General features: G+C 54.0%; 1 protein-coding gene across 2 annotated transcripts in view; it reads left to right on the forward strand.

Moving 5' to 3' along the window:
* The window catches only part of IL6R (interleukin 6 receptor), a 48900-nt gene that overhangs the window by 12184 nt on the left and 10610 nt on the right, over positions 1-26106 (forward strand). Inside the window, exons 2-8 of one of the 2 annotated variants that reach the window (XM_062192367.1) lie at positions 13240-13488; positions 14743-14866; positions 16619-16800; positions 17064-17230; positions 17524-17731; positions 24499-24536; positions 25454-25520. In XM_062192367.1, coding sequence (XP_062048351.1) covers positions 13240-13488; positions 14743-14866; positions 16619-16800; positions 17064-17230; positions 17524-17731; positions 24499-24536; positions 25454-25520 — 1035 coding nt within the window. The remainder of the gene's footprint in view (positions 1-13239; positions 13489-14742; positions 14867-16618; positions 16801-17063; positions 17231-17523; positions 17732-24498; positions 24537-25453; positions 25521-26106) is intronic. The other variant, XM_062192368.1, reaches the window with a different exon arrangement.

Below are 26106 nucleotides of genomic sequence, written 5' to 3' on the forward strand. Positions count from 1 at the left end.
CGGTGTGTATCTGGGCTGCTTCCTTAACTTCTCTGATCTTTTTTTTTTTTTTTTTTAAAGATTTATTTATTTATTTGAAAGAGTTACACAGAGAGAGGAGGAGAGGCAGAGAGAGAGAGAGAGAGAGAGAGGTCTTCCATTTGCTGGTTCTCTCCCCATTTAGCCGCAATGGCTGGAGCTGCGCTTGATCTGAAGCCAGGAGCCAGGAGCTTTTTCTGGGTCTCCCAAAAGGGTGCAGGGGCCCAAGGCCTTGGGCCATCTTCTTCTTCTTTGGGCCATCTTCTTCTTCTTCTTCTTTTTTTTTTGACAGGCAGAGTGGATAGTGAGAGAGAGACAGAGAGAAAGGCCTTCCTTTTTGCCGTTGGTTCACCCTCCAATGGCCGCTACGGCCGGCGCATCTCGCTGATCCGAAGCCAGGAGCCAGGTGCTTCTCCTGGTCTCCCATGCGGGTGCAGGGCCCAAGGACTTGGGCCATCCTCCACTGCACTCCTGGGCCATAGCAGAGAGCTGGCCTGGAAGAGGGGCAACCGGGATAGACTCCGGCGCCCCAACTGGGACTAGAACCCGGTGTGCCAGCGCTGCAAGGCGGAGGATTAGCCTGTTAAGCCACGGCGCCGGCCAACTTCTCTGATCTTGTGTTGTCTCAGCCGTGGGTCTGCCTCCCCACAGGGCGCTGTGAGGGCTGGAGGGCCCCTGGGTACCTGGCAGGGGTAGGGATTGTAATGGCTGTTCTTGCAGGGGCCAGGTTCAGTCAGGAGAGGTGGTTGGAGCCCTGGGAGCTTGTCCTGGCCCCTGTGGGACCCAGCGCTACATTACTTTCCATTTGGACCTGAGGTGCCTCATTCTTCCAGAAACTTCTCAGCACCCACCCTCTTTCAGATTAAGGCCCTTCTGGCTGAGAGGGAACCTCTGGCTCCTCCGTGACCCCTTCTGAAACCCTGGGCCAAGCAGTTGAGAGATCGGGCGTTGCTGGAAGCCACTCCGGGGCTGCCAGGTGGCCTGGGCGGCCGGGCCCTGCGTCCCTGCTCTGGGACTGCGGCATGGGATCAGCAGGCAGGAGCTAAGCCGGTGTCCTCGGTGGCCGGCCTGGCAGCTGGCTCACTGTTATATAAACGGGGCCAGGAAGCTGAACTTGTTTTTGCTGGCAAGAGTGCAGTGAGCTGCAGGACAGTTGAGAAATATGTGTCTCCATGTGCGTGTTTTTCTCTGGTTATTGACATTTACAAGTTTACTTGGAAAAGAGGGAAACAAGTAGAAAAGCAACAAAGCTGTCCGGGTTTCCGGCACCGAGGCTGGATCCCAAATGGGGAAGAACCCCTCTCTCCAGAGCTGAGCTGCGGGGTCCCTGCTGGAAGGGCGCCTGGGCCGTGGGGAGCGGGACTCTGCGGCCCACAGGGCTGTGGGGAGTTGGGGCTTGCTTGCCAGGGTTTCCTGGGACCTATGTTCTCTCCCCTTTGAGGAATGGGAAGCCAGCAGGTCGTGGGAATTCCCCTCCCCTAGAGCTCTCCAGGGAGACCGACGCGTTCGTCAGAGGGCACTGGGGTGGCCTGGCCAACAGCCTTCTCCCAGAGTCAGCAGCTGTGAGAATAACAGATCTGAAGACGCACTGGGGTGGGTTTCAAGGAAGGTATGGTCCCCAGCGAACAGGTGCACCGCCTGCTCTCTGAGAGCTGATGATTGGCATGACGGATGCCAGCTTGCAGGGGTGGGGGCCACCGGGGGGCCTCCAGCTCCCAGCCTGGCCCCGCATCACTCAGGGGCAGGGGTGAGCCCACGGCTGCCTATGAGTCACTGGCAAGAGCAGGAATAGAATTCAGGTCTCGTGACAGCTCGGGGCTGCTTCCTGTGCCAAACTGCCTTCCCCTCTCAGAGAGAGCGAGGCGCTGAGCTCGTGCCAGCCCAGCTGCACCCCGTGAGCAGTCAGTGACCAAACCGAGGCCCTGGCCGGCGCAGGCAGCAGGCATGGGTGATGGTTGCAGAGGAACTTCTGGGAAGTTTGTAGCAAGTGAGCCTGCCTCCACTGATGTGTTTTAAGTTTCAAAAACGTGTTTATTTTTCTTTATTTAAAAGGCAGAGAGATAAAGACAGAGATCTTCCTGCTGGTTCCCTCTCCAAATGCTGCCAACAGCCGGGGCTGGGCCTGACCAAAGCCAGGAACCCATCACTCAATCTGAGTCTCCCAAGTATTTGAGGCATCATCAGCTGCCCCCCAGGGTGTGCCTTAGCGGGAAGCAGAGTGGCTGGGACTTGAGCCGGGCACTGCACTCCCATATGGCCGGTGGGCAGCCAAAGTGGCCTTAACCATTGCACCAGACACATCCCCCCTGTTTTAAAATTTTTTGGGGGGACCTGGCGCCGTGGTTCACTTGGCTAGTCCTCCGCCTACGGCACCAGCATCCCATATGGGCGCCAGCTTCTAGTCCTGGTTGCTCCTCTTCCTGTCCAGCTCTCTGCTGTGACCTGGGAGGGCAGTGGAGGATGGTCCAGGTGTTTGGGCCCCTGTACCTGCATGGGAGACCAGGAGGAAGCACCTGGCTCCTGGCTTCGGATCAGCGCAGCGCTGGCCGTAGCGGCCATTTGGGGAGTGAACAAACGGAAGGAAGACCTTTCTCTCTCTCTCTCTCTCTCTCTCTCTCTGTAACTCTACCTGTCAAATAAATAAATAAATAAACTTTTTTTTTTTAATTTAAATTCATTTGTTTGAAAGGCAGAAAGACACACAGAGAAGGATCTCTCATCTACTGGTTCACTCCCCAAATGCCCACAGATAGTGAGGGCTGGGCCAGGCTAAAGCCAGGAGCCAGGAATTCCATCCGGGTCTCCCATGTGGTGATAGGGACCCAAGGACCTGAGCCGTCATCTGCAGCCTCCCAGGGTGTGCAGCAACAGGAAGCTGGGTTGGAAATGGGCTTGACCCAAGCACTCCTGTATGGGATCCTTGGTCCCAAGTGGTATCTTTTATTTATTTAAGATTTATTTATTTATTTAAGAGGCAGAGTTACAGACAGAGAGAGGGAGAGACAGAGAAAGAGAGAGGTCTTCCATCCACTGGTTCACTCCCCAAAGACTGCAACAGCCAGAGCTGAACTGATCCAAAGCCAGGAGCCAGGATCCTTGAGCCTCCTCCAGGTCTCCCACACCATCTTCCACTGCTTTCCCAGGCCACTAGCAGAGAGCTGGATTGGAAGAGGAGCAGCCAAGACATGAACCAGCATCCACATGGGATGCTGAAGCCACAGGTGGAGGCTTAGCCGGCCCTGACTCTCAGTGCCTGATACCTTTGCCTGTGCTGTCCCCTCTTTATGGAATGCCACTTCCTGTAGCTCCACTTGTCAAACTCTCACTCATTTCTCAAGGCCTGCTCAAATTTCTCTTCCCCTTTTAGAATGATTTCTCTGTCTCCTCGGTGCCCACAGCATATCAGGGACATTTATTTCAGGGTGGCCTGTATCGCAGGCAGCTTTCAGTCCTGCCCAGGGCTCTGCAGGGATTAGGCAAGATGACGCTGTGGGAAAAGAGAGAAGGAGGCCCGCGTGCAGTAGATGATTTGAGGTTGCGCCTTCTCCATCCTGCGTTTGGAACCTCCAGAGCTGTACCTCAGGAGTGCACAGAAAAGACTTGCATTTTTTTTTTTTTTTGACAGGCATAGTTAGACAGTGGGAGAGAGAGACAGAGAGAAAGGTCTTCCTTCCGTTGGTTCACCCCCCAAAATGGCCGCTATGGCCGAGGTGTTGTGCCATTCCGAAGCCAGGAGCCAGGCACTTCTTCCTGGTCTCCCATGCAGGTGCAGGAACCCAAGCACTTGGGCCATCCTCCACTGCCTTCCCAGGCCACAGCAGAGAGCTGGACTGGAAGAGGGGCAACCGGGACAGAACCGGCACCCCAACAGGGACTAGAACCCGGAGTACCAGCGCCTCAGGCAGAGGATTAGCCTAGTGAGCCGTGGCGCTGGCCAAGACTTGCATTTTTAAGAAAGGGACAGACACAGGCTTGCAGTCTGGGTTCCAAACTGCTGAGCAATTGCTCAAGGGTGGATGTTAGATTGCATGCTCTTTGCTAAATTTCAGCCTGTGAAGTGCCTGCCACGCCCTGCCCCCTCCCTCCCCTCTGGCACATCTCCCAGGGCCTGCTTATGAGGCTGGCCAGGCTTGGGTGGCAGTGTGTGATTGTGGGGCTTGTCTCCCAGGGAGGAGTGCCCCTAGGGGCTCCCCCCCCACCTGCTGTCCTCTGTGTCTCTCCTCTCCTGTGGCCCTTCTCTCCTAGGGAATAGAGACGCAGACCCAGATGGGGAGGAACTCAGGCTGAGCCCAGGGAGGGTGCCTTGTGTCCGCCTGAGCGCCTGGCCTGCAGGAGCAGCATGGGCTGAGGCTACGAGTGTGGCAGGCTGCTCTCCGACCTGAAGAAGCTGCTTGTCCCGAAAAATCTGCCCTTGCCCCGCCCGCTCCCCAGTGCCTCCTGCCCGCCAGCTCTCTCCTCCTCTCTGGTTGTAATGACAGATCCAGGCAACACTGTGACACACACACGCAAACACGCCGCGGTACTCCCAAAAGTTCATGGTAAATGCAATTAAAGGGTAAGTTTATTATGGTGCAAAAAAAAATTATCAAATGATTTATTTATTTATTTTTGACAGTTGGAGTTACAGAGAGAGAGGGAGAGGTAGAGCGAGAGATCTTCCATCCTCTGGTTCACTCCCCAGATGGCTGCAATGACCAGGGCTGGGCCAGGACAAAGCCAGGAGCCAGGAGCTTCCTCTGGGTCTCCCACATGGATGGCAGGGGCCCAATTGGGCCTTCTTCTGCTGCTTTTCGCAGGCCATTAGCATGGAATTGGATCAGAAGTGGAGCACAGCCGGGACTTGAATCAGTGCCGTGTGGGATGCCAGCAGGCTTAACCTGCTGTGCCACAATGCTGGCCCCAGGTGCAAAACATTTTTGAAATCTATGCATACTGTGGATCTTCAAAAAGTTTATGAAAAAACATATTCTTGAATAAAAAAGCTTGTATTTCACAAATGTTTTGTACGAAAATACTCCCCCCTTTAAAAAAAAAAAAAGGTTTATTTTCATGTATTTGAAAGGCAGAGTAACAGAAAGGGGGAGAGAGAGAGAGAGAGAGATCTTCTGTCTTCTGGCAGTCTCCACAGATGGCCACAGTGACCAGGGCTGGGCCTGGCTGAAGTCAGGAGCCTGAAACACCATCAGGGTCTCCTGAGTGGGTGGCGGGGGCGCAAGCATTTGGGCCATTTTTGCTGCTTTCCCAGGTGTGTTAGCCGGGAGCTGGATCAGGAATGCAGTAGCTGGGACTTGAACCCGTGCTCATTTGGGATGCTGACACTGTGTCCCAACACCAGCCCAATAAACCTGTTGTTAATTCCTTTTTCCACAACATTTCTGAAGTATCCTTATACACGCACACACACAACACTAGGAATACACGCACACACACAACACTGTAGGAATACACACACACACACAACCCTGTAGGAATACACGCACACACACAATACTGTAGGAATACACACACACACAACCCTGTAGGAATACACGCACACACACACAACACTGTAGGAATACACACACACACACAACGCTGTAGGAATACACGCACACACACAACGCTGTAGGAATACATGCACACACACAACACTGTAGGAATACATACACTCATATCTCATTAGAAGATGACTATAAGCGACTTGTGGGGAATTTAGAAACTACAGACAGAGAAAAGGAAAAGAAAGAAATCAGCTGTAGTCCTACCATTTGGAGAGGGGGAGGAGATCCTAGGAGGGCACTGCGTCCCCTTCAAAGGCTGCTGGGGAGGTCCCCCGACCCCCGGGGGTCCTGACACTGATGCAGAGTTCTGGGTCAGTAGACAGAGGCGTGCGGGCAGGGGAGGGGCACTGCCTCCAACTCTGACTTCAGGAAGAGTGTTTTCTTATGGCCTTCCGGGTATTTGTTGTAATTGTTCTGCGCAGGGTGCTTTTAACGCACAGTTAACACCGCATTGTTCATGGAATGCAGGGGAGACGTGTTTGGAAGCAAGGCTATGACAGACAGCACTGGCCAATGGGTGGTTTATAATTAATCATTCCCTATTTTAAAAAAGCCAACAACCAGTGACTCAGTTGTAAAGACTTAGAAAACCATCGCTCAAGCTCTCTGGCACAGGAAGCAGCATTGTGTTGTTCCCTGCAGTTCTGCTTTTGTAGAAGAGAGGAAAAAAAGTCTTTTTATTTGACATTTCTCCGGGCTGCCCAAACGCTTTGGCCATTGTTGGTGAGCACAGGAGCAGAACAGCCCCTGCTATTGTTTGCACTGGTCACTGAACAGGGCCAGAGTTTCCATCTGCCCTGGGGCGAGGCAAGTGACCACAAGGACATGTGTCCTGAAACGGGCACAGGCAGAAGCAGAAGAGAGAGCCCCCTCTGCCCCCAGACTCACTTTTTCTCTCTGCAGCAGCTCCTGGTTGGGAAAAGCTGGCTCCTCTGCCCACCGCACAATGTGAGAGGCACTGCTGGGCCACCAGGGACCACTGTGCCACCTGCCAGAGGTGCTCCTGGGAGCCGTGGAGTGGTGACTCTGACCCTGTGGGCACCTCCTGGCTGTTCTACATTAAGCAGACACTTATGAAGCACCTACTGAACACACTGATGGGTGATTAGCAAGAACTTAGAGTCTTGTGGTCGTGGTTGGAGGTAGGGGCCTGTATAGGTGCGGGTGCTTCAACAAGTTCATAGAAAATGCATATTATCTGTCAAGTCCATGTTTTCCACGAACTTTTTGAAGTGCCCTCACGCACTTGAATGTCGCTTCATGATAAGATGGTGTATTCTGAGGATGAGCTGTTGGGTGACTTTTGGTTTTGTGCAAACATCGTCGCATGTACTCCCACAACCTCCATGGTATTCAGTCAGTCACCTGACATGGCCTATTGATTCGATTAAGAAATGTAGTGGGGCTGGCACTGTGGCATACGAATTAAACCATCACCTGTAATGCCGGCATCTTACATGGGCATTGGTTCAAGTCCTGGCTGTTCCGCTTCTGATCCAGCTCCCAGCCAATGCGCCTGGGGAAGCAGTGGAAGATGGGCCAAAGTACTTGGGGTTCTGTACCCATATGGAAGACCCAGATGAAGCTCCTGGCTCCTGATTGGCCCGGTCTGACCCTGGCTGTTGCAGCCATCTGGGGAGTGAACCAGCAGTTGGAAGATCTCTCTCTTTCTCTATGTCTCTCCTTTTCTCTCTGTAACTCTTTCTTTTTTTTTTTTTTTTTTAAAGATCGATTTATTTATTTGAAAGTCAGAGTTACACAGAGAGAAGGAGAGGCAGATGGCCGCAATGGCTGGAGCTGCGCTGATCTAAAGCCAGGAGCCAGGTGCTTCTTCCCGGTCTCCCACATGGGTGCAGGGGCCCAAGGACTTGGGCCATTTTCTACTGCTTTCCTAGGCCACAGCAGAGAGCTGGATTGGAAGTGGAGCGGCTGGGGCCTGAACTGGTGCCCATATGGGATGCCGGCACTGCAGGTGCTGGCTCTACCTGCTACGCCACAGTGCCAGCCCCTCTGTAACTCTTTCAAATAAAAAAATAAATCTTAAAAAAAATAAAGAAATGTGGTTAACATGAGATGTGTGAGGCTGCTGCCAGCATAGTATGGCATATGTTATACAGTGAACTTTGCATATTCAAAGGTTCAAAACTATTTTTTTCCCAATGTATTTACTTGAAAGGCAGAAGGGGAAGAGAGAGAGGGAGAGAGGGTTTCCACATGCTTATTCACCACCCTAATGCCTGAAATGGCTGTGGCTAGGCCAGGCTGAAGCCAGGAGCCAGGAGCTCCATCCAGGTCTCCCAGATGGGTGGTAGGGGCCCAAACATTTGGACCGTTTTTCACTGCTTTCCCAAGTGTGTTAGCAGGAAGCTGGATTGGAAGCAGAGCAGCCAGGACTAGAATCAGCACCCTGTGATAGGATGCTGGCATCACAGGCGATGGCTTTTAACCCCCAGCACCACCACATAGGCCCCCAACAAATCTTTAAACAAAATACAACAGGGGGCTGGCCGGTTTGAGTCTCTACTTCTGATCCAGTTGCCTGCTGATGTACCTGGGGAAGCAGCAGAAGGTGGCTCACGTGCTTGGGCCCCTGCACCCACACGGGAGACCTGGAAGAAGCTCCTGACCCCTGGCTCCAGATCAGTGCAGCTCCGGCTGTTGTGGCCATCTGGGGAGTGAACCAGCGGATGGAAGACCCCTCTCTCTCTCTCTGCCTCTGCCTCTCTGTAACTCTGCCTTTCAAATACATAAATAAATCTTTTTAAAGGAATCACTGTCAGTATCTCTATATTGGACCACACATTTGGTGTGGTTCCATGAGACTGGTTCCATGCAGCTGGAACATTCCCATCACCCACTGATATCATAGCCATCATATCACAGTACTATGTTTATTTAAAAGGCGAATGACAGGGAGAGAAGGGGAAAGAGAGAGAGAGAGCTTCCATTTGCCAGTTTAGTCCCCAGATGGCCACAGAGGCTGGGGCTGGGCCGGCTGAAGCCAGCAGCAGGAACGCCATCTTGGATCTCTCTTGTGGGAGGCAGGGGCCCAAGTACTAGCAGCATCCTCCACTGCCTTCCCAGGGGCATTAGCAAGGAGCAGGATTGCAGGCGGAGCGGCCACGGCTTGAACTCGAAATGGTGCTTGGATATGGGAGCCCAGCATTGTAGGCTGTGGCTCAGCCCACTTGGCCACAGTGCTGGCCCCTGGAGCATTGTCACGTGGAGCATGACTGTAGCTGGGGACAGACCGTGTGGAAGCTGCCAGTGTAGGGATAAGAGTCCGTGCGCCTTGGCCCCACTGTGGACTTCCACGAGGCCTGCACTTGTGTCCGCTGTGCCTCTATGCTCCTACACGGCCTGTGAGTTCTTCCTCAGCTCACAGAGTGGCGTGGCAGGCATCGTCAGGAGGCAGCCCACCTGTGGGAAGTCCTTTCTTGGCTGTGTCTCCAGCTTTGACCCTGCAAGTCCATAATTTGTGCTTGGACCTCGTGTTCATGTTGGTGTTAGCCGTGCAGCCATTTTATCAAGTGGAAAAGGAACGTGTGAAAATCCCAGTACCATGATTCAAAGCTGTGGCAGGTCTTTTTTTTTTTTTTTTTTTAAGATTTATTTGAAAGTCAGAGTTACCCAGAGAGAGAAGGAGAGACAGAGACAGAAAGAGGTGTTCCATCCGCTGGTTCGCTCCCCAATTGGCCTCAGTGGCCGGAGCTGTGCCGATCCGAAGCCAGGAGCCAGGAGCTTCTTCCAGGTCTCCCACGCAGGTGCAGGAGCCCAAGCACTTGGGCCATCTCCTACTGCTTTCCCAGGGCATAGCAGAGAGCTGGATCGGAAGTGGAGCAGCCGGGACTTGAACCGGCATGCCGGTACTGCAAGCAGTGGCTTTTACCCACTACACCACAGTGCTGGCCCCTGTGACGTGCTTTCTTCAACCATGTTACTACAATTCACTTACTTGGAGCTGTAATTCAGTCATTTCCACCGTGTGTAATAATCTATCATGTAACGCTACCATGCTCCTGTTGTGGGAGGTCTGGAGTCACATCCAGTGTTTCACCATATCAAAGAAAAGAGTCAACTTGCTTGTACGTGACCCAGGGACTCCCCCAGGGGTGAAACTGCTGCTGCATGCATGAGCCTTATGTGTCACAGTCCTTCACAACTGAACGCATGGTCTTTTTTTTTTTTTTTAAGGTTTATTTATTTATTTGAAAGACAGAATTACAGAGAGGCAGAGGCGGGGGAGGGGGTATCTTACATCTGCTGGTTCACTCCCCAGATGGCTGCAACAGCCGAAGCTGAGCCCATCTGAAGCCAGGAGCCAGGAGCTTCTTCCCAGTCTCCCACAAGGGTGCAGGGGCCCAAGGACTTGGGCCATCTTGTACTGCTTTCCCAGTCCTTAGCAGAGAGCTGGATCGGAAGTGGAGCAGCTGGGACTCAAACCAGTGTCCATATGGGATGCCGGTACTGCAGGCGGCAGCTTTACCCACTATGCCACAGTGCCAGCCCCTGCATGATCAGTTTTTAAGTCCCATGAACAGCTGATAGAGGTGCTGCTTGCCACCTGCAGTCCACATATGGTTGAGGTTAAGTTCAGAAGACCCAACACAAGGCCAGCGCTGTGGTGTAGCGGGCGCTTCTGTGCCCCTAAGCTGCCTGCAAGTTCTTCCTTAGCTGACAGAATGGTGGGGCGGGCATCGTCAGGAGGCCTCTTTTGGCCGTTGTAGCCAACTGGGGAGTGAACCAGCGGATGGAAGACCTCTCTCTGCCTCTGCCTCTCCTTTCTCTGTGTAACTCTGACTTTCAAATAAATAAATAAATCTTAAAAAAAAAAAAGCACGTCACAGAAGACTGTATACAAACCATTTCTACCACTCAAAATTAAGAGAAATTTAGGGATTGTGTGAACCTATTTTTTTTTTTAAAAGATTGATTGATTGATTGATTTCAAAGGCAGAGTTACAGAGGGGCAGAAGCAGACAGAGAGGTCTTCCATCAGCTGGGTCACTCCCCAAATGGCCACGACTGCTGGAGCGGGGCTGATCCAAAGCCAGGAGCCAGGAGCTTCATCTGGGTCTCCCATGCCAGTGCCGGGGCCCACCCAAGAACTTGGGCCATCTTCCACCACTTTTCCAGACCATGGCAGAGATCTGCATCAGAAGTGGAGCAGCCAGGGCTCAAACAGGTGGCCATATGGGATGCCAGCACTACAGGTGGTGGCTTTACCCACTGTGCCGGCCCCGTGAGCCTAATTGTCACAGGAAGGCAGGGGCAGGTGGTGGGCGTAGTGGTGAAGATGACACTTGGGTGCCGAGTCTGCTCCTGAGGCCAGCTTCCTGCTACTGCACAGGTGATGACACAAGTGCCCAGGTCCCGCCCCCCATGCGGGAGACTTGGCTGGAGTTTCCAGCTCCCAGCTTCATCCTGGGCCATCGCAGGCATTTTGGGAGTAAAACAGTGGATGAGTGCTCTCTGTCTACCATTCAAATTAATAAAGTTAATCAATAAAAATTTTAAACATTAAAGTAAGGCAGCAATAAACCCAGGATTCACAGTGTTAGGTGAGGCAGCTGGAGGATGGGGAAGCCCAGGGAATTTTAGACAATGATCATAGTCATTTTTTAAAAAATATTTTTTTAGGCCGGCTCCGCGGCTCACTAGACTAATCCTCTGTCTTGCGGCACTGGCACACCGGGTTCTAGTTCCGGTCGGGGCTCCAGATTCTGTCCCGGTTGCCCCTCTTCCAGGCCAGCTCTCTGCTGTGGCCTGGGAGTGCAGTGGAGGATGGCCCAAGTGCTTGGGCCCTGCACCCCATGGGAGACCAGGAGAAGCACCTGGCTCCTGCCATCAGATCAGCGCGGTGCGCCGGCTGCAGCGCACCAGCCGTGGCGGCCATTGGAGGGTGAACCAATGGCAAAGGAAGACCTTTCTCTCTGTCTCTCTCTCACTGTCCACTCTGCCTGTCCAAAAATAAAAAATTTTAAAAAAATATTTTTTTATTTTAAAGGGAGAGAGACCGACCCACCTCCGTATACTGGTTCATTCTTCAAATGCTTGCAAAAGATGGTGCTGGGCCAGTCTGAAGCCGAGAGCTAAAAACTCAGTCTGGATCCCCCATGTGGGTGGCAGGGACCCAACGACTCGAGCGGTCACCTGGTGCCTCCCAGGGTGCTCCTTAGCAGGAAGCTGGAATCCGAAGTGGAGCTGGGACTGGAACTTGGGCCCTCGGACATGGGATGCAGGCATCCCAAGTGACATCTTTAGCGCTATGCCAACCTCTCACCCCAACATGTTGGCGTGAGCTCCTGAGTGTTTTATACTTCCTTTTATGTGCATCACACACGTTAATTTGTATGTGTTTGATGTTAGCAAGTGAAAGGGAAACTTGGAGGGTGGCCAGGCAGGATCCAGTGCCAGGTGGAGGCCATCTCTGCCCCTTTGACGCCTGGTCCCCGAACTGTGGCCTGTGGCCCTTCTGGATGGTCAGGTTCCCCTGGCTGTGTGTGTGTGTGTCTGTCTATCTGTCTCCGGCTCACCTAGGAGGGTGAACCTTACTTTTTCCTCACTGATGGCCACCAGGCAAGAGATGAAAACTCTCCTCCCTAGCGAGAAGTCTCGGCAGGTCAGAGGGAGACCCTCTGCTGGTCCTTGGTGCTGGGAGTGCGGGCAGGCGCTGGTCAGGCGCTGGCAGCTGCCAGCCCTTCTGGAATCTTTGGGCAGCTTTATTGCTGCTGTTGGTGGTTGACACACAGTGATATGTGTGGTTCGAAGGACAAAGTGTGCTCAACGTGAAAACTGGCCGTGTGCCCTGGACTCCATTCCCTCAGCCAGTGAACTGGGTAATTGATTGGCTAATAAATCAGACCAAGGTGATTGAGCTAATTTCTTTCTTAGATTCTATGAATCTATAACTCGTACTCCAAATAAAAACACGTACTTGTTCCTTTAATCTTTAATCTTATTTTCCTTGAGCACACATGATTTTTTTCAAGGATGGGGAATGTATTTGTGGGGTTTTTGTTGTTTTGTTTTTACTTTTCGATTTGGGCTTTAGTATAAAAATAGTAGGTCCTCGGTTGTTTAAGGACAGGTAGGCGCAGGGTGCCGGGGGAGCGTGGAGCTCAGCTCACTTCCTGGGGCTCCTGGGCGTCTCCTGACTCCTTTCTGCTTGAGTTACCTTCTGTATCTAGGGCTGACCCACTATGAAGAGCCTCCGAGTCTTTCTGGGTGCCGTGTACCCAGGAGTCCTGCCTGGCTCCCTGGCAGTGATTCCCAGGGACATGCATTCATTCGGGCACTCTCCAAGCACTAGGTGAGGCGAAGGCTGTGAGAGGAGCACAGTGGGACAGAGCGGGCAGGGACCCTCTCCCAAGGGCGTGGAGAGCTGTGGCCCCACAGGTCAGCGGGGGTAGCTGGTAGAGGGTCCCGGGGCCCACGTAAGCGCTTAGACTTTGTCCTGTGGACTCTGGCAGGCCTCTGAAAGTTTTGCTAAGTAAGCGAGTGGGGAGGCCAGGGAGCAGGCAGCCGCGCGGGCTAAGGAGGCGGAGGTGACAGTGGCCTGGGCCTGTGCTAGTGATCTGACAGACGTGTAATACCGAACCTTCGTGACTGCCCCAAATCACACACGGAGTCCCCTTGTCATGCTGCTGTGGGCTCACTGACCGTCTTACCCTTTCCCTAGAGGTGGCGAGCGACGTGGTCAGGAGCCAGCCAGGGGCCAGCGTCACCCTGACCTGTCCAGGTGAGGAACCGGTAGACAATGCCAGCGTGCAGTGGACGCTCGAGGGTCCACCGGAGACCTCACACCGTGGCCTGTGGGTTGGCATGGGAAGGAGGCTGCTGCTGAGGTCGGTGCAGTTCGGCGACTCTGGAAACTACTCGTGCTACCTGAACGGCCGTCCCGTCGGCTCTGTGCGCCTGCTGGTGGACGGTGAGTTGTGCACCCAGAGTGCTCCGATGCTGGGAGGGTGGCGCCAACGCCTGGGCGTTCTGCAGAGATGCCCTGCTGACCCTACTAGTTCCTTGGACCAAGGATTTTGGGGAAAGGTCCCTGACACCTGCCAGTGAGATGCCAGGGGAGTATCCTGCTGGTAGGGGCACCAGGCTGCTGGCAAATGCTGCCCAGCTGGCCTTGTGTGTTAGGACTTATGGCAGGCTGGGTAACAAGAGCATGGGGCCCAGGGCCAGGCCACCTGGGCTTGAATCTGCAGGGTCTTCCACCATAACATAAAATTAACATAGTATGAAAATAGTATGCACAGGTCGCAAATATTTTTTTTGCACGGAAATAAACATCTTTTTACAGATTTATTTTTATTTATTTGAAAGAGTTACAGAGAGAGGTTGAGACAGAGAGAGGTCTTCCATCCACTGGTTCGCTCCCCAAATGGCTGCAACGGCTGGAGCAGAGCCGATCCAAAGTTGGGAACCAGGAGCTTCTTCTGGGTCTCCCATGGAGGGGCAGGGGCCCAAAGACTTGGGCCATCATCTAGTGCTTTCCCAGACCATAGCAGAGAGCTGGATGGGAAGTGGAGCAGCCGCAACTAGAACCAGTATCCGTATGGATGCCAGCACTTCAGACCGGGGCTTTAACCTGCTGTGCTACAGTGCTGGCCCCAAATATCCTCTTAACTTCTCTGCCTTTTAGATTCCTTTCTGATGAAAGAAAGTCAAGTTTATTACCTTAGAGCTTTTGCAGCGATGAAATGAGTGTGTGTGTGTAAAATATGAGGGATGACACGGGAGCTCAGAGTACCTGTGCATGGTGCTGAAAACGACACCCGTACTGAACTCTACAAAGATCCCTTCTTATGTTTAGAGTTAGCAAGTGCTTAGCTGCCGCCCGCCTCAGTGAAGGCTTGGCGGAACAGGTGCCCTGGCTGCCAAGCCCTGGACTTAAGGCGCCTTCTGCCCTGAGCCTCATCCTCTCCCTGAGTTAACTCCGTTAGCCCCTGGCCGTGTCCTCCTTCCCGGCGTTAATCCCAGCCTCCACTCAATCTGTGTGTGGCTGAGCTTGGCCGCGCTGTCCCAGGACAGGACTGGCCCCAGGGCGGCTGGCAGGGGCTGAGCCGAGCGCCCTCCCTCGGCAGGGCGAGGCCGCGCAGCCGCAGCCCGGGAGCCCCGGCGTGGGAATGGCCGCGCGCCCGGGAGCCCCACACCCCCCTCACTCCGGCTGTTCTTTCAGTTCCCCCCGAGGAGCCCCGGCTCTCCTGCTTCCGGAGGAGCCTCATCAGCCCTGTGACTTGTGAGTGGAGTCCTCAGAGGCCGCCGTCCCCGACGACCAAGGCTGTGCTGGTGGTGAAGAAGTTGTAAGTGGCCCGGCCTGGCGGCGTGTCTGTGCCCACCCTGTCCTCACCGAGGCCCCGCAGAGCGGCGCGGGCCAGCGGCGGATGCCAGATTTGATGGTTAGAAAGTAACTCCTTAGGCAGGAGGAGGAGGAAATGGACGGGAGCGTGGAGACTTCGGCGCGGCGCTCAGCTCAGGGTGCTTCTGCGGATGGCGCTGTGGGCCACGGGTGACCGCTGAGCGCCTGGGGAGGAGAGCGAGGCTGTGCTTTCCCTGAGGTGTGCCCGCTGTCACCCGCCAAGCCCACCCGCTTGTCTATGCCCTCAGCAGCTGTGACCTCAGCATCTGCCTGGGGCTCTGGGAGATGGGAGGTGAGCAAGTGAGGTGCTACCCTCCCCCACCGCAGGCTCAGCCTGTAGCCCAGAGACCCCACCTCGCAGGCTTGGGGTGGGGGGCAGTGCAGGGCAGGAGACGGTCATGGCCTCCCGTGACTGCACCCATCAGCAGGGTCTAGGGGTGGGGACGCCTCACTCACTGTCTTCAGTCTTTCCAAATCCTTTTCGGGACTCCCCTGCCGGAAACGCTGCCCCCTCCTTGTGAACTCCTGTGCTCCGAAATGTCCCATCGCAGCTGCTGGGGGGCGGCATGTCGGGGCACCCTGCCTCTCCTGCAGTGCCCTGAGGCAGTCCTGCAGCCTCCCTTGATTGATTTCTGCACGCTCCCTGCTCCCACCAGTGCCAAGAGCACAGAACCTGGCAGGGAGTCAGAACTCTCCATCCACCTGACACCCAAGTTCTTGGCTGAGCCCTCCAGCCCAGTGCCTCCCCTGCGCCGTGCTGGGCACTGGACTGTGTGATTTACAGATGTTTCCTAGTTACTCCTAACAGACCCCTAGGGGGTGGGTGCCATTAACAGTCCACTTTTTTTTTTTTTTTAAGATTTATTTGCTTTGAAAGGCAGAGTTGCAGAGAGTGAGAGAGAAAAGGAGACACACAGAGAGATCTTCATTTGTTGGTTCACTTCCAAATGGAGGCTGGACCAGGCTGAAGCCAAGAACTAGAAGCTTCTTCCAGGTCTCCCACATGGGTGCAGGAGCCCAAGGACTTGGGTCATCCTCCACTGATTTCCTAGGCACATTAGCAGGGAGCTGGATCAGAATTGGAGTAGTCAGGGCTCAAATTGGCGCCCATATAAGATACCAGCACAGCAGACGGTGGCTTAACCCATTGTACCACAGCATTGGCCCCAACAATCCCACTTTGGGGGCTAGAGTTGGGGTCCCTTAGGTTATTTCAGCGACTGTTGGCAATCACATCCCATATGGGCACTGGTTCAAGACCCTGCTGCTCTACTTCCTATCCAGCTCCCTGCTAATGCACCTGGGAAAGCAGCAGATTGATGGCCCCAGTTCTTGGGCCCCTGCACCCACGTGTGAGACACAGATGGAGCTCAGGGCTCCTGGCTTTGGCCTGGCTTATCCTTGGCCATTGCAGCTGTTTGAAAAGTGAACCAGCGGATAGATCTCTCTCTCTCTTTCTCTGTCATTCAAATAAAATCTTAAACCAAATTCCCATTTTCAAAGGAGAAAACAGAGACTCAGGTTGAATAGCTTACTCAAAGTCGGAAAAGCTACGGACAGCCAGGCCAGCCCGCTCTGGGATCCAAACCTTGGAATTACACTTAGAAGAAGCCTGAACTTCCCAACCCTGCACCTCCTCTCCCTGAAACCGTGCAGAAACTGAGAGGGAGCTCCGCCCTCACTCTGTGTCCCACAGCCTGAACGGCCCGGCAAACGACTTCCAAGAGCCGTGCCAGTATTCTCACCACTCCCAGAAGTTCTCCTGCCAGCTGGCCATCACAGAGACAGACAGGTCTTCCCACATCGTGTCCCTGTGCGTGGCCAACACTGTGGGCAGCAAGTCCAGCCGAGGGGAGGTCTTCGACGGCTATGAGATCTGTACGTAAGCTCTTCCCCAACGCTAACTATTTCCTTCTCTGATTTCCGAGCAGCTGGGGGGTGTGTGGCTGTGGGAGAGTTGGCGCCTTTTGGGCATTGCTTGCCAGGAGGTCCGGCTGGAAGGAACCAGGGCCCCCCGCTGGATGCGCGTGGGGAGTGGTCTGCAGCTGGGGCTGCGGGCGTGCGGAGCCTTCCCGGGTTTTTCTCCCTGTACCCGGCTTGCTGCTTGTTGCTGTATCCGAGCCACGCTCTCTGTCCTGCAGTGCAGCCCGACCCGCCAGCCAACATCACGGTCACCGCCATGGTCGGAAAGCCTCGCTGGCTCCATGTCACCTGGCAAGACCCCGGCTCCTGGAACTCGTATTTCTACAGGCTGCGGTTCGAGCTCCGGTACCGGGCTGAGCAGTCGCAGGACTTCACATCATGGACGGTGAGTTCCTCTCTTCTGAATGAAGACGTGCCCCTAGACACGTGAAGGGAGAATGGAGGCGCGGGAGCAAACAGTGGGTTCCAGATCCTGCTCCACAGCTCGTGAGCCTCGCAGGCTGGTGCATGGGGAGGAGAGGGAGCCGGAGCGTGCTCTGAGCGTGGCCGGCAGGAGTCCACGGAGAGGGGGAGGGGGCAGCTGCAGCCTTTGTGAGCCCCGGAGAGCCTCTGGGCTGGAGGCTGGGGCTGGGCTGGGGGTGGGGGGCGCCCCTGAATCACTGCATGTCCCGCCCCCAGGTGGAAGGCCGGAGTCACCGCGTCACCCGCCTGGGGGCCCAGGGCCTCCAGCACCATAGCATCATCCATGACGCCTGGAAGGGCACGAGGCATGTCGTGCAGCTCCGGGCCCAAGAGGAGTTTGGGCACGGCTCCTGGAGTATGTGGAGCGCCGAGGTCCTGGGCACCCCTTGGACAGGTACGGCGGCGGCGGCGGCGGCAGAGGAAGGTAGGGATGTTTTCACTTGGTGATGGCGTCAGCCCTACAAGCACGTGACAGGTTACCCCACAACAGCATTTTTTTTTTTTAACGGAAGGAAAGCAATGTGCCTTCCCTTTTGTTTTCTTTCTTTTTTTAAGATTTATTTATTGAAAGTCAGAGTTACACTGAGAGAGAAGGAGAGGCAGAGAGAGAGAGAGAGAGAGAGAGAGGTCTTCCATCACTCCCCTAGTGGCTGCAATGGCCACAGCTGTGCTGATCCGAAGCCAGGAGCCAGGCACTTCTTCCAGATCTCCCACGCAGGTACAAGGGCCCAAGGACATGGGCCATCTTCCACTGCTTTTCCAGGCCATAGCAGAGAGCTGGATTGGAAGTAGAGGAGCCAGGGCTCGAACTGGTGCCCACAGGGAATGCCGGCACTGTGGGTGGTGGCTCCACCCCTACGCCACAGCACCGTCCCCCCCACAGCAGCACTTGCTTGGGATCCTGTCCATCAGCCAGGCCCTATGCTGTTGCTCTGCCTGCATCACCACTCGCAGCTTCCCCGGGCTCCTGTGGCCCAGGGGGCCCAGGGGGCTTCTCCCCCGCCATTGGGCCAGCCTGGACTGGGCGTCGGGAGGAGGCAGAGTAGGTAGGGAATCAAACCGTGACTGGACTGAATGAGCTCAAAGAGCTGTAGCCAAAAGAGCTGAATCTATATAGTTACTGATGCTTTTTATATTTGAAAAGAGGTTAAAGGTAATTATCATTGCTTTGGGGGAAATTCTAAAATTACTGTTTGTTGTAAAGCAAACAAAATGTATAGAAAATTATAATTATCACCAGTATTTTCATCTGGGAAAACCAATGAGAACTCTTTTTTTATATTTCATTTATTTATTTGAGAGGTGGAGTTAGAGAAAGGGAAAGGCAGAGAGAGAGGTCTCCCATCCACTGGTTCACTCCCCAAATGGCTGCAACGGCCAGAACTGAACCAAAGCCAGGAGCCAGGATCTAGGAGCAGGAGTTTCTTCCAGGTCTCCCATGTGGGTGCAGGGGCCCAAGCACTTAGGCCATCCAGGCTTCGGATGGGCCAGCTCTGGCCATTGAGGCCATCTGGGGAGTGAACCAGTGGATGGAAGACCTCTTTTTCTCTCCCACTCTCTCTGCCTATCAAATAGATAAATAAATCTTTTTTTTTTTAAGTTTTATTTAGCAATGGCATGATTAATTTTTCTTAACTTTTTGTTTTTAACTTTTAAAGTTCTTATCACATGACTACATGGCCATGGCAATGAAGGACAGAGGGCCTGGGATGCTAAGCAGTGGTCCTTGGCTCTTTTCCCATTTCTAGTCCTGCCTTCTGGGGGGAGCTGCACAACCCTTTCTCTTTCTGATGGTGCCCTCCCCGGCCCATCCCTTTACTACAAACAGCAACCCTACCTGACCAGTTGCTTTTCTACCACAACCCCTTGAGACATTATCTGTTGGTACCCTAGAATCAAAGGTTAGGGTTTGGCAGGATGGGCATGCAGGCACGCCCCCCGGCCACAGCCTGGAGGGTGGTCACCCGGCCTCTGCTTGAATGCTCCCAGAGATGGGGAGCTCACTACCCACAGGGGCTGTCGAGTTTACTCTTCCCAGTGTCCTGTTGCAGACCTGTTTCCAGGCTCACTTTGGGCTCACATCTCTGTGGCATAATTGAATGAAATCAATTATTCTCAAATACTTAGCAGTTAAGAAAGAGTAAGAAGCCCATTTGTTGAGAGTGTGTGGCTAAAGAGGAAAGGACAGGACTGAAATCAATTGCCCCGGCCACGTTCTGCCAGCCCTGGCTCCAGGTTTCTTGTCTGGGCTGCACATGTCCCTGGGTGGGGTGGGGTATGATAGGCGTGGCTCTTCCCTGGCTCTGTCTTGGGGGGGGGGGTCCTTGCGTTCCCGCACTGGGGAGAGCTGAGGCAGAGGCCTTGGGGCCCGGGCTGTCACTGATTTGGGCGTGTGCCACGTGAGAGGCAGGCTGAGGTCTGTGTGGGGCTGTCCCTGCCTCCTGCTCACCCAGAGGATGGGCCCCTGTTCTCATCAACTTTTCCTGCTGCGGCCTCAGTAAGAAGGTGGCGGCTTAACTGCTGCGTTTTATTTATGAAGATCACTTAAACAAATCAGAACATCCCGCAGGCTACACTGTGCTCGCTGGCTTTGTCTGCAGTGTGAGCCCGTGCCCACTGGTTATCTGAATGCTGAGGTCAGGGAGGTCTTGTGGCTTTGCAGTGTTTGCTCTACCCTTGTGCAAAGGGCATGTTCCAGATCCAGGCTGACGCTTTTGACCTTGACCTTCCGTCCCAAACTGCTTAGTTGAGACCATCACGAGCAGTTTCAGAAATGCCATGTTGCTGGAAAATTTCTTCTTTTAAAAATGTTTTAATCGTGGTAAAAATACCCTCGTAAAGTCACTGTTGTAACTACCCCGAGGTGCGTGGTTCTCTGGCGTTCAGTGCGTTTGCGTTGTTGCACAACACCATCCGTCTCCAGCTTGCAAAACGGAAACCCGATGTTCTTTAAACGAACTCCTTCCCCAGCTGCTGGCAGCCAGCGCTGACTCTCTGCTTCTGACATTTATTTGTTTATCTGAAAGGCAGAGCCATGGGGGGTCGAGGGGGAGATCTTCCCTTTGCTGGCTCGTTCCCTAAATGGCCGAAACAGCCAGATCTGGGTCAGACTGAAATCAGGACCCCCAAGCTCCGTCGGGATCAACCACGTGGGTGGCAGGTGCCCAAGAACTTGGGCCGGCTACTGCTGCTGTCCCAGGTGCATTAGCAGGGAGCTGGATTAGAAGTGGAGTGGCCAGGACTTGAACTAGTGCTCTGATATGGGTTGTGGATGCCCCAAGCAATGGCATAACCCACTGTGCCAAGGGTCCCACCCCTTTGTGAGTGGAATCATATGGGTCTTGTCCCTTGGTGACTGACTTGTTTCACTTAGCATGAAATCTTTAAGATTCATTAATGTGGGAGCCGGCGCTGTGGCGTAGCAGGTAAAGCCGCCACCTGCAGTGCCGGCATCCCTTATGGGTACTGGTTCAATACCCGGGAAAGCAGTAGATGATGGTCCAAGTCCTTGGGCCCTTGCACCCATGTGGGAGACCCAGAAGAAGCTCTTGGTTCCTGGCTTTGGATCGACGCAGCTCCGGCTGTTTTGGCTATTTGGGGAGTGAACCAGCAGATGGAAGACTCTCTCTCTCTCTCTCTCTCTCTCTCTGCCTCTCCTTCTCTCTGTGTAATTCTGACTTTCAAATAAATAAATAAATGAATAAATAAATTTTTTTTAAAAGATTCATTCACGTGGTAACTTGTCAGAATCTCCTCCCTTGTTAAGGCCAGATGCTGTTCTAGAACAGGGAAGAACCACTTCTTATTTACTCACACATCTGTTGATAGACACTTGGGTTGCTTCCATCTTTTTGTTTTTCAAAGAGTTATTTCTTTTATTTGAAAGTCAGAGTTATAAGGCAAGAGGGAGAGAGAGAGAGAGAGAGAGAGAGAGAGATCTTCCATCTGCTGATTCACTCTTCAGATAGCTGCAATGGCCAAGGCTGCACCAGGCCAAAGCCAGGAGCCAGGAGCTTCATCCAGGTCTCCCATGTGGGTGCAGGGGCCCAAGCACTTGAGTCACCGTCTGCTGCTTTCCCAGGCCATTAGCAGGGAGCTGGATTGGAAATGGAGCAGCCGGGGAATGAGCCGGTGCCCACATGAGATGCCAGCATCACAGGCAGCAGCTTTACCCGCTATGCCACAGTTTCCATCTTTTGGTTTTCGTGAATAATGCCTCCACAGACACGGACACATGTCAGCCTGAGGCCCTGGTTTCAGTTCTGTGTTTATACGGTGAAGTAAAATTGCTCCCCCCATTACTCTGCCTATCAAATAAATACATAGAAAAACAAAGTCAGAAGCAGAACGTTGAATGCTGATGCTCAGTGGCTGGGTAGACCAGATGGTCCTCTTCCAAGAATGGAGAGTTTGTATTTTGCAAGATGGAGAGGGATGGTGTTGTGCAACAATGTACTGGTAATTCTTTTTTTTTTTTTAATTTATTTATTTTTATCTACGTGAAAGGCAGAGAGACAGAGAGGAGAGCGAGAGGTCTTCCATCTGCTGGTTCACTCCCCAAGTGCCCCCAACAGCCAGGACTGGGCCAGGCTGAAGCCAGGAGCCAGGAGCCAGGAGCCAGGAGCTCCATCCGTGTCTCCCACGTGAGCAGCAGGGGCCCAGGCCCTTGTGCCATCACCTGCTGCCTCCCAGGATGCACTGGCAGGAAGCTAGACTGGAAGTGGGACCCAGCGGGCGCTCCGTTAGAAGATGCCGCTGTCCCAGGCAGCAGCTTAGCCCCTGCCACAAGCCTCGTAGCACTGAAGGAAGTTCCAGTCTCCTGCTGTGGAGCAGCCACGTGCGTTCTCCACAGCAGCTGCACCATTTACATTCCCACGCGGGTGCACGCGTCCTCGCCCACCCTTGCTAGTTCCCACGTTTCGGGTAACAGCCGCCTTCCGAGTAGAAAGTGTTGTCTCATGGTGGTTTTGGTTTGCGTTTCCTTAGTGATAGAGACGCTGCCTGTGTCTCGTCTTGTGTCTTCTTTAGAGAGAGGTCTCTTCCAGTGGAAGGTTGTTTCTCACGTGAGCCCCGCTCGGCCTCGCTGGCCCTTGCTCCGTCTCCTGGGGTAGCTGTGACGGATCTCCGGGTCTGCTCTCTTGGGATTCCTCTGGAGTCCCCAGGGGCTGGCAGCTGCTGGGGCCCCTCAGTGCACACTGCTGTGCAGGCTGGCTTGTGGGGTCCTCTCCTGTCTGGTCACCTGCCCCTGAATCTGGTCTTACTTGTGGACGCCCCTCTTATGAGTCGCTGGCAGCTTCCTGTCAGAGGGAGACGGTGCAGCAGGCGCCATCAGGCCAGCCCTGGGTGTAGCCGCCAACTGGGGAGTGGGGTTGCATGACATTGGTAAAGAGCCTCAATCTTTTCATCCGTAAAATGGGGATCCTTTGAGCCATCTTGTCCGCACTGAGTGCAGTGAAAAAATGCTCTTTAGCAATGACAAGCTGTAGTCCAAACGTAAGGGGATTAGCAATTGTGGTGCAGTGCTGCTCGCTGGGGTGAGAGAGTGGGGCTGTGGGTACCCCAGAATCGCTGTCACGGATGCCTCCTTGAACCCCCTGAGTCAGCACCTGGAGGCGGAGGTTTTCCTGGTGACTTCAGTGTGTGCTGGGGGCCCGGCAGGGGGCCGGCCATGTCCCGTAGTGAGATGCTGTCTGCCAGGGAGCAGGCGTTTCTACGTGCTGTGGCCGTTTAGAGACAGCAGGAAGAGCTTCCTGGAGGAGGCGACATCTGAGTCGTGTTTCGGAGGGTGTGTAGGAGTGTCCCAGGTGGAGAATTCCCCCAGGTCTCCCGTGTGGGTTGCAGGCTCTCAGGTCCTTGAGCCATCACCCCTGCTTCCAGGGTCTGCATTAGCGACACGTGAGTATCGAGCTCAGTATTCCAGGGTAGGATGAGGGAGTCTCAGCTGGTGACTTAAGTGCCAAGCTAACACTTACCCCTATATAGACGTAAATTTTTTATCACAAAAAGTATGTAGAAGGGAACTATAATGGGGGCCAGCATTGTGGTGCAGTGGGTTAAGTTGCTGCTCGCAAAGCTGGCATTCCGTATCCGAGAGCTGGTTCGAGTCCCAGCTGCTCTGCTGCTGATCAGCCGCCTGCTGACGTGCCTGGGGAGGCAGCGGAAGATGGCCCCAGTATTTGGGATTTGGGGCCTGTCTCCCACATGGGAGACTGAAAGAGGTTCTGGGCTCCTGGCTTCAGCCTGGTCCAGCCCAGGCCGTTGAGGCCATTTAGGGACTGAGCCAGCAGATGGAGGCTCACTCCCTCCCCTCCCTCCTGCCCATCACTGTCACTTTCAAAATAAACAAATCTTAAAAAAAAAAAAAAAAAAAAAGAGAGAGAGAGGAAAATGGAAATGTTAAGAGCGCTTATATCGGGTGAGGTGCCTCCTTCCATTTTTCTCCTGTGTGTGAATGTGTGTTTGTTACTATGCAATAAATAAGACTTAGAAATATTTCTTTAGAAACTTTGGCTCAAACTATCTGTTCTCCTCCTTGCCTTGCATTTATCATACAAAATGCCTTCAGTGGTTTTCTGCATTACCTTTTTAAAGCTGCGTCATAGTTCTGATTGACACAAACAACTGGACATGGTTGTGGGCCCGGGGGATGCTTCACTGGGCAGACGGACACCTGGTGTGATGGCTGAGCTGCTTTCAGCAGCTCTCCTGTGACGTGGCTCCATCATCATTTTTCAAAAAGAATTATTTATTTATTTGCGTGGTAGAGTTACAGAGAGAGAGAGGGAGAGACAGACAGAGAAGTCTTCCATTTACTGGTTCACTCCCCAAATGGCCACAATGGCCGGAGCTGAGCCGATCCAAAACCAGGAGCCAGGAGCTTCTTCCAGGTCAGGTCTCCCAAGTGGGTTCAGGGGCCCAAGGGCTTGGCCCATCCTCTACTGCTTTCTCAGACCATAAGCAGAGAGCTGGATCGGAAGAGGAGCAGCCAGGATTAGAACCAGTGCCCATATGGGATGCCGGCACTGCAGGCAGCAGCTTTACCGGCCCCTTGATCATCGTCTGTGTGTCTGGTTCCTCGTGGCTGGTGGCTGGGTATTTCTAGCTTTGAGGAACTTTTTCTGCTCCTCAAGCCCATCAGACAGGACTCACAGCCCACAGGCCCTGAATAATGACCTCTCCTTCTGTCCACAGAGCCCAAGAGCCCTCCGGCCCCGTCCCCCCCCACGCAGGTGAGTCCACGTTCTTAGAGAAGGGTGGGGGCTGCAGCGCCCAGTGGTTAGGCATGTAGGCCGGCACCTGCCAGAATCTGGTTGAAGTCCCAGCACCGCCACTTAGTAGAAATGTGGCCATGGCGAGTGACCTGTCCTTTCCCAGCCCGTGGAGAAAAGGGGAGTAGCCATTCGGCCATGCTGGGGCCCGGCCCTCGGAGGTCCCCTGTGTCTAATGGCTACTGTTTTGCCTCTGAGCTTTTTGGGCACCACTGGTAGCTTGGCCTGAGTCCCTACCCCGGGGGCTCCTGCTGTCACAATTTGCTGGAAAGAGGATTTCTCTGAAGCTGCTTCATTCCTTGAGTAATCCAATTTCCCATCCGTCTATATCTCCTCCCCGGTCCTTGATTCCCTAAGCCTGGGGCTCAGCCACTCTGGGAGCTGCGCTGCCCGGGCTGCTGGATCCATGCTGGATACAGTTCTGTCCCAGCATCTGCAGGCCTGGTGCGGTGCTAGGAATGACACTGGCTGAGCACTGGCCACGCCCTGCTATACTCCAGAGTCCTGCATCTTGTTTGATCGCTGTGCCAATCCTACAGGGAGGCCACGTGCGTTCCAAAATCCACCCGAGGGCCCACAAGTAGTAGGGATGGAGCCAAGATTCCAGCCCATGCTTGTGCCAGGAAGCTGCGTGACCTGGCCCCACACCCTGACCTGGCCCCACTCCCGTGTCGAGGAGGTGTTTCCTCTGAGGTGTGTCTTTTACCTTTGGTGGAGAAGCTGGGACGAAGTCCCTGAGTTAAGCTGTCAAGGTGTGGCTACGAATAACCCGGATAACAGTGAGGAAGATAGAGGTAGACGCCCCTGGTGTGTGTGAGGGGCTCTCCGAGGAGGTGACGGCTGCACCGGCTGTGACTGATGGGGTGACTGTCTTTCAGGCATCCACTGCTACCTATGGCAGCACTGCTCCCTCCAGAGGTTCTACGAACACAACCAGCCTCCCAGGTAAGGAGCGGGTCTTTCTGGATTCCTCTGGGGCAGAGACTCCAGCCTTGTTTTCTCTGCAGGAAGTCCTTTGTCATTTGGACAGGTTAGCATGGCACCAATGGCTGAAGTCTCTTCCATCCACTGGTCCATTCCCTAAATGACCGCATTGGCTGGGGCTGGGCTGATCTGAAGCCAGGAGCCGGGAGCTTCCTCTGGGTCTCCCATGCAGGTGCAGGGGCCCAAGGACTTGGGCCATCTTCTACTCCTTTCCCAGGTGATAGCAGAGAGCTGGATTGAAAGTGGAGCAGCCAGGACTCGAACTGGTGCCCATATGCCAGCACTACAGGTGGCGGCTTTACCCACTATGCCACAGCGCTGGTCCCTCTCTTACCCTTCTCGGCTCAAGTTGGATGTTGTGAGCCAAGATCTGGTGAGGGGCCACAAGCCCTTGGCTTTAGGAGTCTTTGACTTCAGGGCTCCTGGTTTCCTATACCTGCAGGACCAGGTAAACTCGCACACACTTGTGTCCAGAGCAATTGCTGGTGCTGTTTGTTTCACCAGACGGGAGTGTTACACCCCTGGAGCCCAGCAGCACTGTCTGAGA

This window comes from Lepus europaeus, chromosome 5 (genome assembly GCF_033115175.1).
Source record: "Lepus europaeus isolate LE1 chromosome 5, mLepTim1.pri, whole genome shotgun sequence".
NCBI lineage: Eukaryota > Metazoa > Chordata > Mammalia > Lagomorpha > Leporidae > Lepus > Lepus europaeus.